The sequence below is a fragment of the Euprymna scolopes genome, chromosome 9, assembly GCF_053919585.1.
Source record: "Euprymna scolopes isolate OS-2025 chromosome 9, ASM5391958v1, whole genome shotgun sequence".
NCBI classification, from domain to species: domain Eukaryota; kingdom Metazoa; phylum Mollusca; class Cephalopoda; order Sepiida; family Sepiolidae; genus Euprymna; species Euprymna scolopes.
In genome coordinates, this window is record NC_136490.1 from 63,085,339 (window position 1) to 63,099,832 (window position 14,494).

A 14,494-nucleotide genomic window follows, 5' to 3' on the forward strand; every position below is an offset into this window, starting at 1 on the left:
TGGGTGGGTTCATAAAGCACGGAAAGCACAGCTGGTTACGTCCTTGAGATTTCTTTCCTGAAAATCATTTGGGAAGGAGAGTGGAGAAAAGAGTAAGAAAAAGAAAAGAAAATGGGGAAAAAAAAAAAAAGAAAAAAAAGACAGGAAGATAGAGAAAGAATAAAAGAAGAGGAGTACATGTAAGAGAAAAAGAAAATAAGAGGGATATAGAAGGGAGAGGAAAGAGAGATAAGAAGGCGGGGGAGAGAGAGAGAGAGAGAGAGGGTTAGAATGAAAAAGATGGGCAAAAAGAGAGAAAAGGGGAAAAAGTGCAAAAAAAGGGGTGGATATTTAATAATACATATAACAAATAATGACCCAACAGGGAATTAGGGTGGGCAGAAGAGTTGAGTAAACAATAAATTCTTATATCAGACCATTTGTTCACTATAACAAAAGTAATTTAATTGTTTCATTATTCAGATCATTTCTTTATAGTTTGTATGCAAATTTCTTTATTTTGTACATCAGATTTCTGATTTTAAGTACTAGGGATGTTCCAAAAGTAATGGCTTCTATTCTTTTTTTTATTTCACCCGAATGGGCCGGAGAGGATTGTAAATTGCATTGTTATGATGACTGAACTTATGCATTCATGACCCGAAAGTTTAATTTCTCTCCTTCAGATATTGACAGTGTGAGATTCTAAGAAATCAACACCTGTCATATACATGCATCAGAAGCAGAGATACATCATTGAATTCTTCTATGCAGAATAAATTGAACTGATCAACATTCACCGGCACCTGTTGATTGTTTATGAAGCCGATGCAATTGATGTCAGCATAGTTAGGGGATGAGTTGGTCTATTTCAGAGTGGCAACAGAGATGTGAGTGACAAAGAACTCTCCGGACTTTTATGATTGAGGTATCTAACAAGGTGGGTCAAAGTACATTGAGAATTGTAGTGACTATGTATAAAAATAAATTCTGGGGTACAAAAGGTTGCTTGTTTTTATGGTAGCACTCCCGTCTGTTCAACGTTTTAGTTCCCGAGGAAAAATTAGGAGGCCTTACTTTTGGAACAACTCCATACATCACAAAGACAAATATGTAGGGCAAATATTATAATAACACTGAAAGAAAAAGAAAAAAAAAAAAAAAGGGTTCTTGTACAGTTTGAGTCGTAATTCAATTTACCTCTTGTTCTGTAAAGTAGAGGTCAGCAGCAGCACGCACCGGGTTGTCCAGATGATTTTTCATGGTTTCCTTTACGAACAGGATGTTGTTAGCTGCCGTTTCCTAGCATATACAGAATAACATAAAATAAGGAGAGACATACGAAAAAACATTTACAAACAGGATGTTGTTAGCTGCCGTTTCCTAGCATATACAGAATAACATAAAATAAGGAGAGACATACGAAAAAACATTTACAAACAGGATGTTGTAAGCTGCCGTTTCCTAGCATATACAGAATAACATAAAATAAGGAGAGACATACGAAAAAACATTTACAAACAGGATGTTGTTAGCTGCGGTTTCCTAGCATATACAGAATAACATAAAATCAGGAGAGACATATGAAAAAACATTTACAAACAGGATGTTGTTAGCTGCAGTTTCCTAGCATATACAGAATAACATAAAATCAGGAGAGACATACGAAAAAACATTTACAAACAGGATGTTGTTAGCTGCCGTTTCCTAGCATATACAGAATAACATAAAATCAGGAGAGACATACGAAAAAACTTTTACAAACAGGATGTTGTTAGCTGCAGTTTCCTAGCATATACAGAATAACATAAAATCAGGAGAGACATACGAAAAAACATTTACAAACAGGATGTTGTTAGCTGCGGTTTCCTAGCATATACAGAATAACATAAAATCAGGAGAGACATACGAAAAAACATTTACAAACAGGATGTTGTTAGCTGCTGTTTCCTAGCATATACAGAATAACATAAAATCAGGAGAGACATACGAAAAAACATTTACAAACAGGATGTTGTTAGCTGCAGTTTCCTAGCATATACAGAATAACATAAAATCAGGAGAGACATACGAAAAAACATTTACAAACAGGATGTTGTTAGCTGCAGTTTCCTAGCATATACAGAATAACATAAAATCAGGAGAGACATACGAAAAAACATTTACAAACAGGATGTTGTTAGCTGCAGTTTCCTAGCATATACAGAATAACATAAAATCAGGAGAGACATACGAAAAAACATTTACAAACAGGATGTTGTTAGCTGCCGTTTCCTAGCATATACAGAATAACATAAAATCAGGAGAGACATACGAAAAAACATTTACAAACAGGATGTTGTTAGCTGCAGTTTCCTAGCATATACAGAATAACATAAAATCAGGAGAGACATACGAAAAAACATTTACAAACAGGATGTTGTTAGCTGCCGTTTCCTAGCATATACAGAATAACATAAAATCAGGAGAGACATACGAAAAAACATTTACAAACAGGATGTTGTTAGCTGCAGTTTCCTAGCATATACAGAATAACATAAAATAAGGAGAGACATACGAAAAAACATTTACAAACAGGATGTTGTTAGCTGCCGTTTCCTAGCATATACAGAATAACATAAAATCAGGAGAGACATATGAAAAAACATTTACAAACAGGATGTTGTTAGCTGCCGTTTCCTAGCATATACAGAATAACATAAAATCAGGAGAGACATACGAAAAAACATTTACAAACAGGATGTTGTTAGCTGCAGTTTCCTAGCATATACAGAATAACATAAAATCAGGAGAGACATACGAAAAAACATTTACAAACAGGATGTTGTTAGCTGCCGTTTCCTAGCATATACAGAATAACATAAAATCAGGAGAGACATACGAAAAAACATTTACAAACAGGATGTTGTTAGCTGCCGTTTCCTAGCATATACAGAATAACATAAAATCAGGAGAGACATACGAAAAAATATTTACGAACAAGATCTTATTAGCTGCCGTTTCCTAGCATATACAGAATAACATAAAATCAGGAGAGACATACGAAAAAACATAAAAAGAATAAATGTACCGTTGTGCACTTTTTAATGGTTCAGAATAATCTTCCGTAACATTTTAACGGACCCAGCAGGTTGTAGATGAAAGTCTCGCAAAGAAACAAAAGGAAAGGAAAAGGAAAGAAATTTGATCCCGCATTTTTTCTTTTTTTAAACAAAAAGCATTTATTTTTGGTATTTCCAACAACACATTGCATCTTGTTTTAAACAGCTCATTTATTTTATCTTGTTTGCCATGTCTTTTTAAGACGTTCCCCTCACCCACATGTTGTTTGCTGTTATTTTACAGCAAGATGTCTGTTCACATTACACTTGAACTTATGTATGTTAGTACAGTTGGGAAAGCAGGAACCTGGAAGGGAGTTCCAAAGTCTAGCAGTTCTGAGGAAGAAACTATTAGAGTAAAAGGCTTTCTTACATCTAGGGATCTCTACTGTGTAAGGGTAGGACTTCTGCTTGTCGGGTTTGTCGGGGGAATTTACGTTGAGGGGGTACAAGGGCGAGAAATTCGTCAGAGCATCCACCATTAAAATACTTGTAAAACAGGCAGTTTGGATTAACATATGTAGAACAGTTTAAGTAGCAAATCTAGTTTACAAAGAAAGGCCAAGGAAAACATGGTGATAAAATGGACTTGAAAGAAAAAGGGATAAATAAAGACCTGGCCAAAGATAAGTTAATTTGGAAGTCAATTCCTTAAAGCGGTCCAATATGTGCCAACATGTAAAACAGACATTAAACGAAACATGATAAAACTCTGCATTCCCTCTACAATAGATTTCAATTGGCTCATAATGTACTTTCCGATCGTTTCACTGACCCAAATGAACAAATTCATTATATTTTCCATGTACTCCGCTTATTGGCCACAATAACAAACTCCTTCCACGATATAGATATTTTCCAAATAATGCTCCCCTTTTTTTCCAAGGAGGTCACCACTTATCAAGATCTGAAGGCCACTCAAGGATAAGGGTTAATGGTTGCACTGTGGTCATCAGGACAACAGTGTAGTAATCATTAGTTGTGGAAATTTTGTAAAATTTGATTATTCAAGAGAACAGCTCAGCAAGAACTTGTTTACATTGGACTTGAAGGGAACTATATTGTAGTCAACTGGAAAGCAGGACAAAGTTCCACAGACAGGCAGTTCTAAGAAAGAAGCTTAGTTAATGGGATCCATGTTTAGGTTTAGGCACACATAGAGAGTGGGGGAAATTGTTGATTTGATAGTGATTGCAGCTAGACAAGTGTTTTTTGTGTGAAAATTTGACAAATGGGGGATCATAGATTGGAGCTCAGATGAGCAGTTGCCATGAAAATAACAATAGGACAGAGACTAGCAGCATCTCTTCTGTGGGAAAGAAGTTGCAAGGAAGAGAAAAAGGCATCACTCACCAGGTTTCGAAGCTGGTTTTGAACTCTGTCATGGCAGGATAGGTATCTCCGAGCAGATCCTGCCTAGATGTGGCAACAGTACTCCATCCTAGGATGTACTTGGCTCTTATACAGGTAGAGGATTGTTAGTGAGATATCTACTGGAGTGGTACAATGATCCAACCATTTTTCCGGTGACCTTGGCAACGGATTTGCTTCATTTCAGATTAGTAGTGTAGGTCAGACCCAGACACTTGTTAAAGCATAGTGCTCCCCTAAGACGAGAGTTTAGATGCATTAAAACTAACCAGCCATCTCGTTCCTCGTTGCATCATGTGCTCAAGATCAGAGAGATAGAAAATCAGAGAAACCTTGGTCATTACCAGCCTTTGAAGTATTGCTGTAGATGGCAGTATCATCTGCATAGATATCTATGAATGATTTAAGAATGTGATTAGGGAGATCATTGATGAAGATCAGGAAGAGAGTTGGGCCCAGGATGAAACCATGAAGCACATCAACATTGATACTATGAGTTTCTGATTTCTGCCCATCAACCATTACTCTTATGAAACTATCAGAAAGAAATGATTTAATAACTGAGAAGACATTTCTAGAAATTCCTTAGCTGGAGATCTTGTGAAACAGACCTTTATGCCATACCCTATCAAAAGCCTTTGATATGTCAAGAGCAATTGCTCTAGAAATGAAGCCCTTGTTGCAAAATTCATTAATCCTGTGTGATATTACAGTTAGTACATCAGCTGTAGATCTAGCAGAATGAAACTCTTTGCTCTGCGAGCATGCTAAGCATTTTGACATAAGAAACCAATCTTACCTTTTGCTCAAGTAACAAAAATGATTGGAATTGATAAGGTGACATCTCCCTACAAAAAAAAAAAAAAAAAAAAGTAATAACATTTTTTTCAGAAAACAATTTATTATTGAAAATAGCTCTGTTTGAAACTCATTACTTTTATTCTTCTGTTCACTTCAGGCCATTTTTGTTCCGTTCAAGGATCAGACATTTCCTAATATTATGCAAGCTCCCTTTCCAGTCCACACAATTCAGCAGGTTAACTGTCTCCAAATTCTACTGTGTAGTGTTGTCTAATCATCTGCTTTCAAGTTTTTCTTCTACAATAATTTATTCAAGAGGATGACTGCCATTCTTCTAATATATATTGAAAAATAAAAACATGGTATATTCAAGCATAAGAATTCTGTTAGACTTAACAGTTTGCTTGTGTATGTGTGTGTGTGTATATATATATATATATATATATATATATATATATATATATATATATATATATATATATATATATATAATAAATGACAAAAATGTTATATTCCAAAATACATGATGTTGACAATTTTATATTTTATTCCTTTACATCAATTGATCTTTACAGTTCCTGACAGTGTCTGTTTCGTAGCGCAAAATCAATCACTTAATAATTATATCAATTAGTAAATCTATTATGCCCTTAAATCATCAGAAGAAATAGCAACAATCAATCCACCAAAAAGAATTAAAATATGATACAACATGGTGAAAATCCGAAAATTTGGAAGAGAAGCTGCAGTTACCTTTATATTACCATTACGCCATCTTGGATTTTAATGTGTGTGTGTGTGTGTGTGTGTGTGTGTGTGTGTAGAGATCATGATGTTATAATCATAAGATCACTCTCGGCTGTCTTGACATTTATGCTTTATATAAATGGTAATTTTAATTGTATTTCTCGTGGTTAACGTTGGCCGTGCGGTTTGTTCCTTGCTAATGGAGTCAGAGATGCCTTCATAGCCGGGTTCAAATCTCCCGACCAGCTGTAATCCTGTAATCGTAACTCCCTGCACTAGTGTCTGTAGGTATTAAAATAATTATAGTAATAATTATATATATATATATATATATATAAGCAAACTGTTAAATCAAACAAAATTCTTATGCTTAATTATACCATATTTCATTTTTTTCAATAATTTTTTTGTGCATCAAAACAATAAAATTTAAAGTTAGTGCTACTTAATTAATGTTTTTTTTATGTTAACATACACAAAATAAAAAAAGGATTTGAAAAATTGCAAAATGTAAAAAAAAAAGGATATCAAGTTAGGGGATTCTATTATATTTAACAATGTTTGCTTAAGAATAATGCCTAAATACACACTACAGAAAAGAAGGAAAACATTAGTACCATCAGTTTCAAATCTAAACAAATGAGATCTATAGTTGGTCTCCTATACCAGATTATAATCAGCCTCTGTTTATGTCTGTCTTTCTGGAAAATGGTGCCTCACATGCTGTGAATTTTTTTACGATATTTTAAATCCTATTATTCTTATTTTTGTTATATTTTTTGTTAATTCGAGATTTCTACTTTTTAATATTGCCAATATATGCGCTGTGGTCAATTAAAAGCTTTGTTTCTTTGATCTGTAAATAAGTAATGTGATTTTCTGATCACCTTCCCTTCATTTTTAGTGTCCGAGAAAAAAAAAAAAATTTTTTAACAAAATTTATAAAAGTAAAAAACAAAAATTAAAATTCCTCCCATCCCCACTTGAAAAGGAACAAAAATTAGGATGTTGAATTAATATCATTAAATTCTTTTTTTGAGGAGATAAACATAAACAGAAGCTGATGAAGGCATAGGAGAATAACTATAAATCCCCTTTGTTTGGATTTAAAATTGATGGTACCAGTATTTTCCTGATCTTCCGTAATACATCTATATATATATATATAAAAGGCAAAAGTGGCGTGCACGTTTTTATATGTCAGTGAAAGGCTTTGGGGGGGGGGCTCTCTCGACCACGTTACTATTTTTTAGAACTTTTTATATACTCCCTAAATTATAATATCTACGCTTTGATAAACGGACGTCGTCTCTACATTTATTTTGATCGACTTTTATAAAATTCCCTCTATTCCATCCTTTCGTGTGTTTGTTCATCTTTTTCGTATAAAAGCGAAACTAATTGGAGCGAAGTAGGCATCGCCTGGCTTTCCTGCCAGGAATGTCTTGAAAGCAATTAGCTTTGATCAATGTGGGGAAAATCCTTCATATCAGACAATTACTATTCATTTGAAAGTTCCCCATTTTTGGGGGGAACTTGGTTTCCCCAACATCGTGAGGAAACAAGTAAATGAAATGGTGGAAAGCTGAACTGGCCTGCAGCCAATGTTTATTTCTGCGCTTGCATGAACTCATTTTTGCAAGTGAACTTTTTAATCGCTAAATTTGAACGCTTTTCACTTCCTCTTGCGTCTTAGCGTAACGGTAAAATGTCATGTTTTCTTTCACTTTCTTTTCCGCCTTCACGCATAGATTCGAGCCTGCCTGCCTAACACTTTTTTTTTTTTCCAAACACCCAGGCAACGCCGGGCACCCCCGCTAGTCTATTATATAAAAGGCAAAATGAGGGCGCATATTTTTGTATGTCCAATACAGGCTTTTTGCTGGGCTTCTCGTGTCGGTTTCGGTTACTATTTTGGAGAAGTTTGCTTATACTCCCTAGATTATAATATCTCAGATTCGCAAACGGACATCGTCTCTATCTTTATTTTCATCGACTTTTAAAAAATTCTCTCCATCCTGTCCTTTCCAGTGTTTGTTTGTCTTTTTTGTATAAAAGCGAAACTGATCAAAGCAAAGGTAATTGCTTCTCAGCCTTCCTGGCTGGGACGTCCAGAAGGCAATCAGCTTTGATCAATGTGAGGGAAACCCTTCATATCAAACAATTGTTATTTATTTGGACAATACCAGCGTTCCCTCTTGGGGGTGGGGGCTGATTTTCCCCAACACTGTGGAGAAACAAATACGGTAGCCAGACTTTCTGCACCCGCATGAATTCACTCACTTAGCTATCCATTTCTGCAAGTCAACTTTGATTGACATCACTCGCTTTTCACTTCCGGTCTCGTGTCATAGCTGATGTCAGGTTTTCTTTCACTTTCTTTTCCGCCGTCGCATCACAGGTTCGAGCCTGCCTGCCTACTACCACATTTTTTTTTTTCCACACACCTACAAACACCCAGGTAACGCTGGGCACCCCTGCTAGTCATATATAAATAAATAAGTATTACACTATTATTTTTAAATTTTTCTTAATAACTGAGCACTCGACAGATTCTCTCCTTATATATCATCATCATCATGACGGGCTCCTTGCCCGGACCAATGTGACTCTTCCTTTTTAAAAAAAAAAAAAAAAAAAAAAAAAATCCTTATATATATATATACGCACACACTAGATAAACCCTCTAGATCTGGAGAGTTATGACATTTTATGTCAGCTGTAACCTGATATATAAGAAGTAGATATAATTGGTAAGATTAATCATGTGACAGATTGGAAGTTGAATACTCATTTGTATGCACTTAAAATTTGCATTGGATGTGGAAAGCATGAAAAGTAGACAGACTGACAATTCTATACATAAACATGTCCTGTACATAAATGAAATCATCAATTATTTGCTGTGTAACGATGAAGTTGTCACCCTAAAATAAACAACATTATGGCTTTATTCTAAAACTTTCCGGTGGGAGCTCAGCGAATACTCGGCAGATGGCAGCAATCAGGCTGGCTTTTATGTTGTAGGAGGTCATGTTAGTGATTTTCTTGACGTATGACCAAACATAGTTCAGCGGGTTCCGGTCTGGGGAGGGGGGGGGTAGTGAGAGAAGGGTAAAAAGTCATAGCACTCCTTCTGAAGCCAAGCCTTGGTCTCTTTGAACTTATGGGCTGGCGACAAGTCCTGTTGCCACACCCAGGGCCACCTGATTGCACCAAGGGATCACCACACTCTTCAGCACATCCAGGTACACTTTGGTGTTGACTTTCAAGCCGACTTTGAAAATGTGAGGCATGATGTGGCCCTCACTTGAAACCACACCAAAAAACCATAACCAGAAACTTTTCTTCATTACTCTAGACACATCCCTGTTTTTCATGGCAATCCAGTGATGCATTTTGATGGTGCTGGCAACGGTCCTGTTGTCATAACTTGGATTGGTAGAGACCATGAGTTTTAAAGTGGCACATTTCCGATCCAGCTTGTTGGACATTGTGTCATGACATGATAGAAGGCTTTAATTGCTCTTGGGATTTGTACACATCTGGCCAACTAGTAGAGGTCTTCAACAACAAAAATAAACAAACCAGTTTTCATCAAATAGAAATGGAATTATGTCATCTTTTTCTAGGGCGACAATTTTATTGCCCCCTCCCCCCGTATGTACAAAAAACTAAATAACAAATGCAACAATTATAATACCAATATTGTAAATCCTTGTTATTTTGTCATTTTCCTAACCTACTTTCAACATTAATCTTTACCATCAGAACAACTTACCTGAGATCGCCAGTGTAACTAAAATACGGATGAAAACGTTCTGTGATAATCTGGAAAAAAATAAATAAATAAATAAAAGTAAAATATTCACAAGATATTTCAAAATCAATATTGATTATATAATTTTTTACTGTTTGGAAGTGAGTCTTATTTTTTTCTTCCACAAAACTTTCTTACTTTGCATTTTGTTATTGAACACCAATTTATATTGAACTAGCAGACGTACCCAGTGTTGCTCGGTATTAAACATAGTGTTAAATTCCTTTTAAAAAAATTAAAGAAAATGTATATTTTTTATTTTTATGAAAAACCAAAAAAAGCCAACTAAAATAATACAAAAAAACAAACAAAAAAACTTACGGATGGTACATGTATAAGATTCCTAAAAAGTGTGGCAAATTCTTCAAATACTATGGATCCTCTGTTGGTTGTATCGACTTCCTAGAAAGTAAAAATAATTAAATCTGATTGAAATGGAGGAAAAATACATATTGTCAGTCAGCAAAGAAAAAAGAAAGGAAAAATGATTTTTGAAAAATGAATAAATTTCAAGATTTACTGAAAAAACAATCAGATGGTTACATGGCAGTTTTAAGTTGTGTATTTTTGGATTCAAAATATATTTTAATCAGTAGAAAGACTTGATGTTTCTCAGCATTTAATGAGGACCACTATGTACTTTATTTTTCATTACGTTCATAACACCACATTTTTTTAAAATGTCCCTCATCACTCTCAGTTCATTTTAATCCCTAATATAGTTGGAAGAAACTGAAATTTTGAGAAACTCTGAATTAGTGTCTTATACATATCGTATAAATTTAATAAAAATCCAATATAGCTACATGAAGCTTTAGGGGGAATTTGCCCTCGCAGTTCCTTAGCTGTGAAGAGGTACACAGAGATTCAGAACACACTGAGGTACATAGAGATTCAGCAAAAAAATATTTTTTAAATTTAAGAAATATAAAATCTTATAAAAATCTAAAATAAAATTTTGAAAAATTAAAAAAAAAAAATCTTCCAATAAACTTTAAATTTAAATTATAAAACATAAATAAAGCAAAACAAATTAAGTACAGAAGAAATAAGAGAAGAGTTAGAAAAAGAAAATGAAAAAATAAATTAAAATGTAAATCAACTCAAATTCTTAAAAGATAATCCATCAAAAATTAGGTGTACCCCAGAATAAAATGAAAGTTAATAAATAAATGAAATGCTGTTAAAAGGGCTGGTAAACAGCAAAACAAAGTAAAATAAATACAATAAGCAACATTTCAGCTAGAATTCGTCACTGCCAACTTTCTCTCTCAACTTCCAGCACGTGTTCCCCAAACCACCTCTGCCAACAGGCATTTTATTAGAAAACTTACCCCATTCCATTTGCATACGTGCGTGTGCAGTGGAAGATGAGATCTCGTGAGATTCCACAAGACTACACCTTATAAATCCATGACTGCCATTTCTCTCTCTCTCAGATTCCATCCAAAGGTAAGTTGTATAACTGTGCGGGCGCTTTCTTCTTTGATTATTACATTCAACTCTACAACTCGCATGCAGAATAATCCAGAAGAAAGTTTTCAATGTCTGCAATTTCAATGGACCCATTTCGGATTTTTCCTGTTCTGAATTTTGCTGTTTTTCTCATTGGATTTTTACCAAATCCTTTTTATCCTTTTTTCCTGTTTCTTGCTTTCGTAATCTCTTTCTATAAACGGTCACTAACTGTTAAATACGTTTTTTGATGCAAATATGATTAATTTCATATTCTTTATTTGCCTTAATGGATTCACCTACAAAATTTATTATATATTTTGCAAACTATTTCTCTCTGATGAGAAGAATTGCATTCTTTGAAAATCCATGGAGTAAGTTTTTTTTGTTTATTTGTATTCCTTGGCAGATAATTAAAATTTTGTATACCCTCCTTAAAGGTTTATAACGTTTTCTTTTTTCTTTTTTTTTTTTTTTTTAAATTTATTCAAATTTTCAATAACAAGATTTTATTAATGTACATATTTGAAGCCTTAAGAAGGTTCTGCCTCCCTGAGTCATATAGAGGCTGAGGATAAGTAGATATTCAGGACGACTTTCATCATCTTCCCTAGAGAATTTTATATATTTAAATTTCATCAAAATAGGATATATTTTCACGTTTCAAGAGGGGGCTTGAATATATATATAAACAGATTTTTTGTGGTACAAAAGTTAATAATAGCTTTGAAAAAGATATCCGGAGCTGGGAAACAAATAATTCATCAAGGGGAAAGTGACAACTTGTTAATAAAAACGATTTAAGAGTAAATTTATATATTTATAAATTAGCGATAATAAAAAGAAAAAGGACCTAAAATAAACCTCGAGATGTCTTTCAACCGATATATTGTCAAGAGAAAACATTGGCAGTTGCGATTAAGCAAATAAACATGATGAATATCGTTTAAAAAAATAAGTAGATTTTTTTCTCTTCTCTAACGTGGGGTGGGGAAATGGAAAATTAGACAAGAAAAAAAAAAAAAAAAGCAAATCGTCACTAATATCAAGGTAAAAAAAAAGAAAAGAAAATGTAACACCCAAACAGATATCGATATAATGTAGGCAGAAAATTCATTATACGTAGCTACAATATGTGTATAAGAAAATCAACAATCCTATATATATGTGTGTGTGTGTGTGTGTGTGTATTAGAGCTCTTTGAACAATTCCAACTTGTGTGAGAGCTCCTTCTGCCTACAGAGCGAAGGCTTACGCATTGTTACACACAAAGCCTCCAAAATATTCATCAAATGTTTAGAGCGAGCCCTGTGCACGATACGAAAAAGACCATCTGAATAGGTATCTCCACACAATTTACTGTCGAGCAAATGTTGCCTGATCGCCGACTCATGAATCGGTGAGTACCTGGATATGCTAACTAAGCGTGCGAGCATATTCCTTAAACACTCGGATGTGCTTGTCAATACATTCTTATTAGACATACACAGATTCCGAAATCGTGCAGGTATATGTTGGGCCAGTTTGACCCCCAGGCATTGAAGAGTTCGACCCACATAGTCAGCGCTACACTGACATTTGAATTCATAAATTACTAAACTTTTGTCCAGTGTGGATAGAACATTTTTCTGAAAAGCCGGGAAAGCCTTCTTGGTACCAAATACCACACGGGGTTGCACCGCATAGTAACAGCGGGCCACCCCAGATCTGATTCTATTAGAAAAACCTTTACTGATAGCGCCAATGAAAGGGAGCTTTAAATATATTGGACATTTAGGTGGCCCAAAGTTTTTTACCAATGAAGTAGCATGGCTGCCCAGTATTGCCTGGGCATTTGTAGGTGTAAAAAAGAAAAAAAAAAGCGTTCAATTTTTTTTAATTTGACCCCTTGAAATTTATTGTTTTGGGCTCAAATCAAGTTATTAAGTTAGATCCATGTCCAAGGAACCTATATCTAAAATTTCAAGTGTTTAGACCCAAAATTGTCGGAGGAGTTTGATAGAGTTCTCAAAGGTCAAATGTTTGAACTTTGACCCCTTAACAGCCAAATTTCTGGTTGACAATCGATCACATAGATTTTCCAAAATTTCAGTACCCTGTATATCAAATTTCGGAACTGTAGACTAAAAATTGACAGAGTTATTGCGTAGGGAAATGTACGTACACACACGTTCACTTTTATAGATATATAGATTGTCGCTTTCCCCTTAATGAATTATTTGTTTCCCAGCTCGGTATGTCTCCGGATATCTTGTTCAAAGCTTATATGTTTTTACATGATAGTCACCACTTATCAAGGCCCGGAAGCCATTCGGGGATAAGGGTTATTGCATGTACAGTAATCAATGGGATAGTATCATGGTAATCATTAGTATTGGAGATTCAAGCACATCTTTGTTACTGTGACCAAAAATCTCTGTTGAAAGGCTGCATAATTTCTTTTTCTCGGTAAAACAATGAGAAAAGGGAGAAAAAATGTATATCAGGATTGAAACCGTATGCATTCCATTATGAGTATTCAGGACAACAATGCAAATACTTGACTGGATTTTTTGCTACGGAAAGATTTCAATTCGTTTTGTGGATGACAAAATGGTTCGTTTCTTTTTTTTTCTCAAGAGAGTTCAAATAAATTCTCAAGTGTCTTTTGTTCTCTGTGGAAAATTTAACATTTTTTTCTGTTAAAACCACATGCATGTGATTTTTTTCTTCGTGAATATCTTCTCCGTAAAATCACGGGTTTTCTGTTTATCATTTCTTAGACACAGGTTTGTCTGGTGAGTCTATTTTTTCAAAATGAAAGAACTCTCAAGGCTAGTTGAAATGATACGGTTATAGCAGACTCAGACTTTGGAATTACAGAAACAAAGAGAAGAAAGAGAAAGAAAAGAAAACGAAAAGAGAAAGAGAAGAAGAAAGAAGAGAAAGAAAAGTGGAAAGAAAAGAAGAGAAAGAGAAGTGGAAAGAAAAGAAGAGAAAGAGAATGGAAAGAAAAGAAGAAAAACAGAAGTGGAAAGAAAAGAAGAAAAAGAGAAGCAGTAAAAGAAAAGAGGAAAGAAAGCAATTCAGTGAAAAAAATACTGGAAATGCAGTCACAGGCAAAGAAAAAATTGGAACTATTAACTAAAGTAATAGCGAAGAAAGACAGCAACGAGTCAGACCAGAATGTTTTTTCCCCAAACCGTGATCTGGTCAGTATTAGAAACAATTTACTGTCATC

At 34.5% G+C, this 14,494-nt stretch overlaps 1 protein-coding gene across 7 annotated transcripts in view; it reads right to left on the reverse strand.

The window, feature by feature from the left end:
* The window catches only part of LOC145284546 (1-phosphatidylinositol 4,5-bisphosphate phosphodiesterase gamma-1-like), a 335,906-nt gene that overhangs the window by 123,298 nt on the left and 198,114 nt on the right, over positions 1 to 14,494 (reverse strand). For all 7 annotated transcript variants that reach the window (XM_080133455.1, XM_080133452.1, XM_080133453.1 and 4 more), the window contains 4 exons: positions 10,141 to 10,221; positions 9,781 to 9,830; positions 5,251 to 5,299; positions 1,180 to 1,281 (listed from right to left, as the gene is read on the reverse strand). In XM_080133455.1, the coding sequence (XP_079989581.1) occupies positions 1,180 to 1,281; positions 5,251 to 5,299; positions 9,781 to 9,830; positions 10,141 to 10,221 (282 nt within the window). The remainder of the gene's footprint in view (positions 1 to 1,179; positions 1,282 to 5,250; positions 5,300 to 9,780; positions 9,831 to 10,140; positions 10,222 to 14,494) is intronic.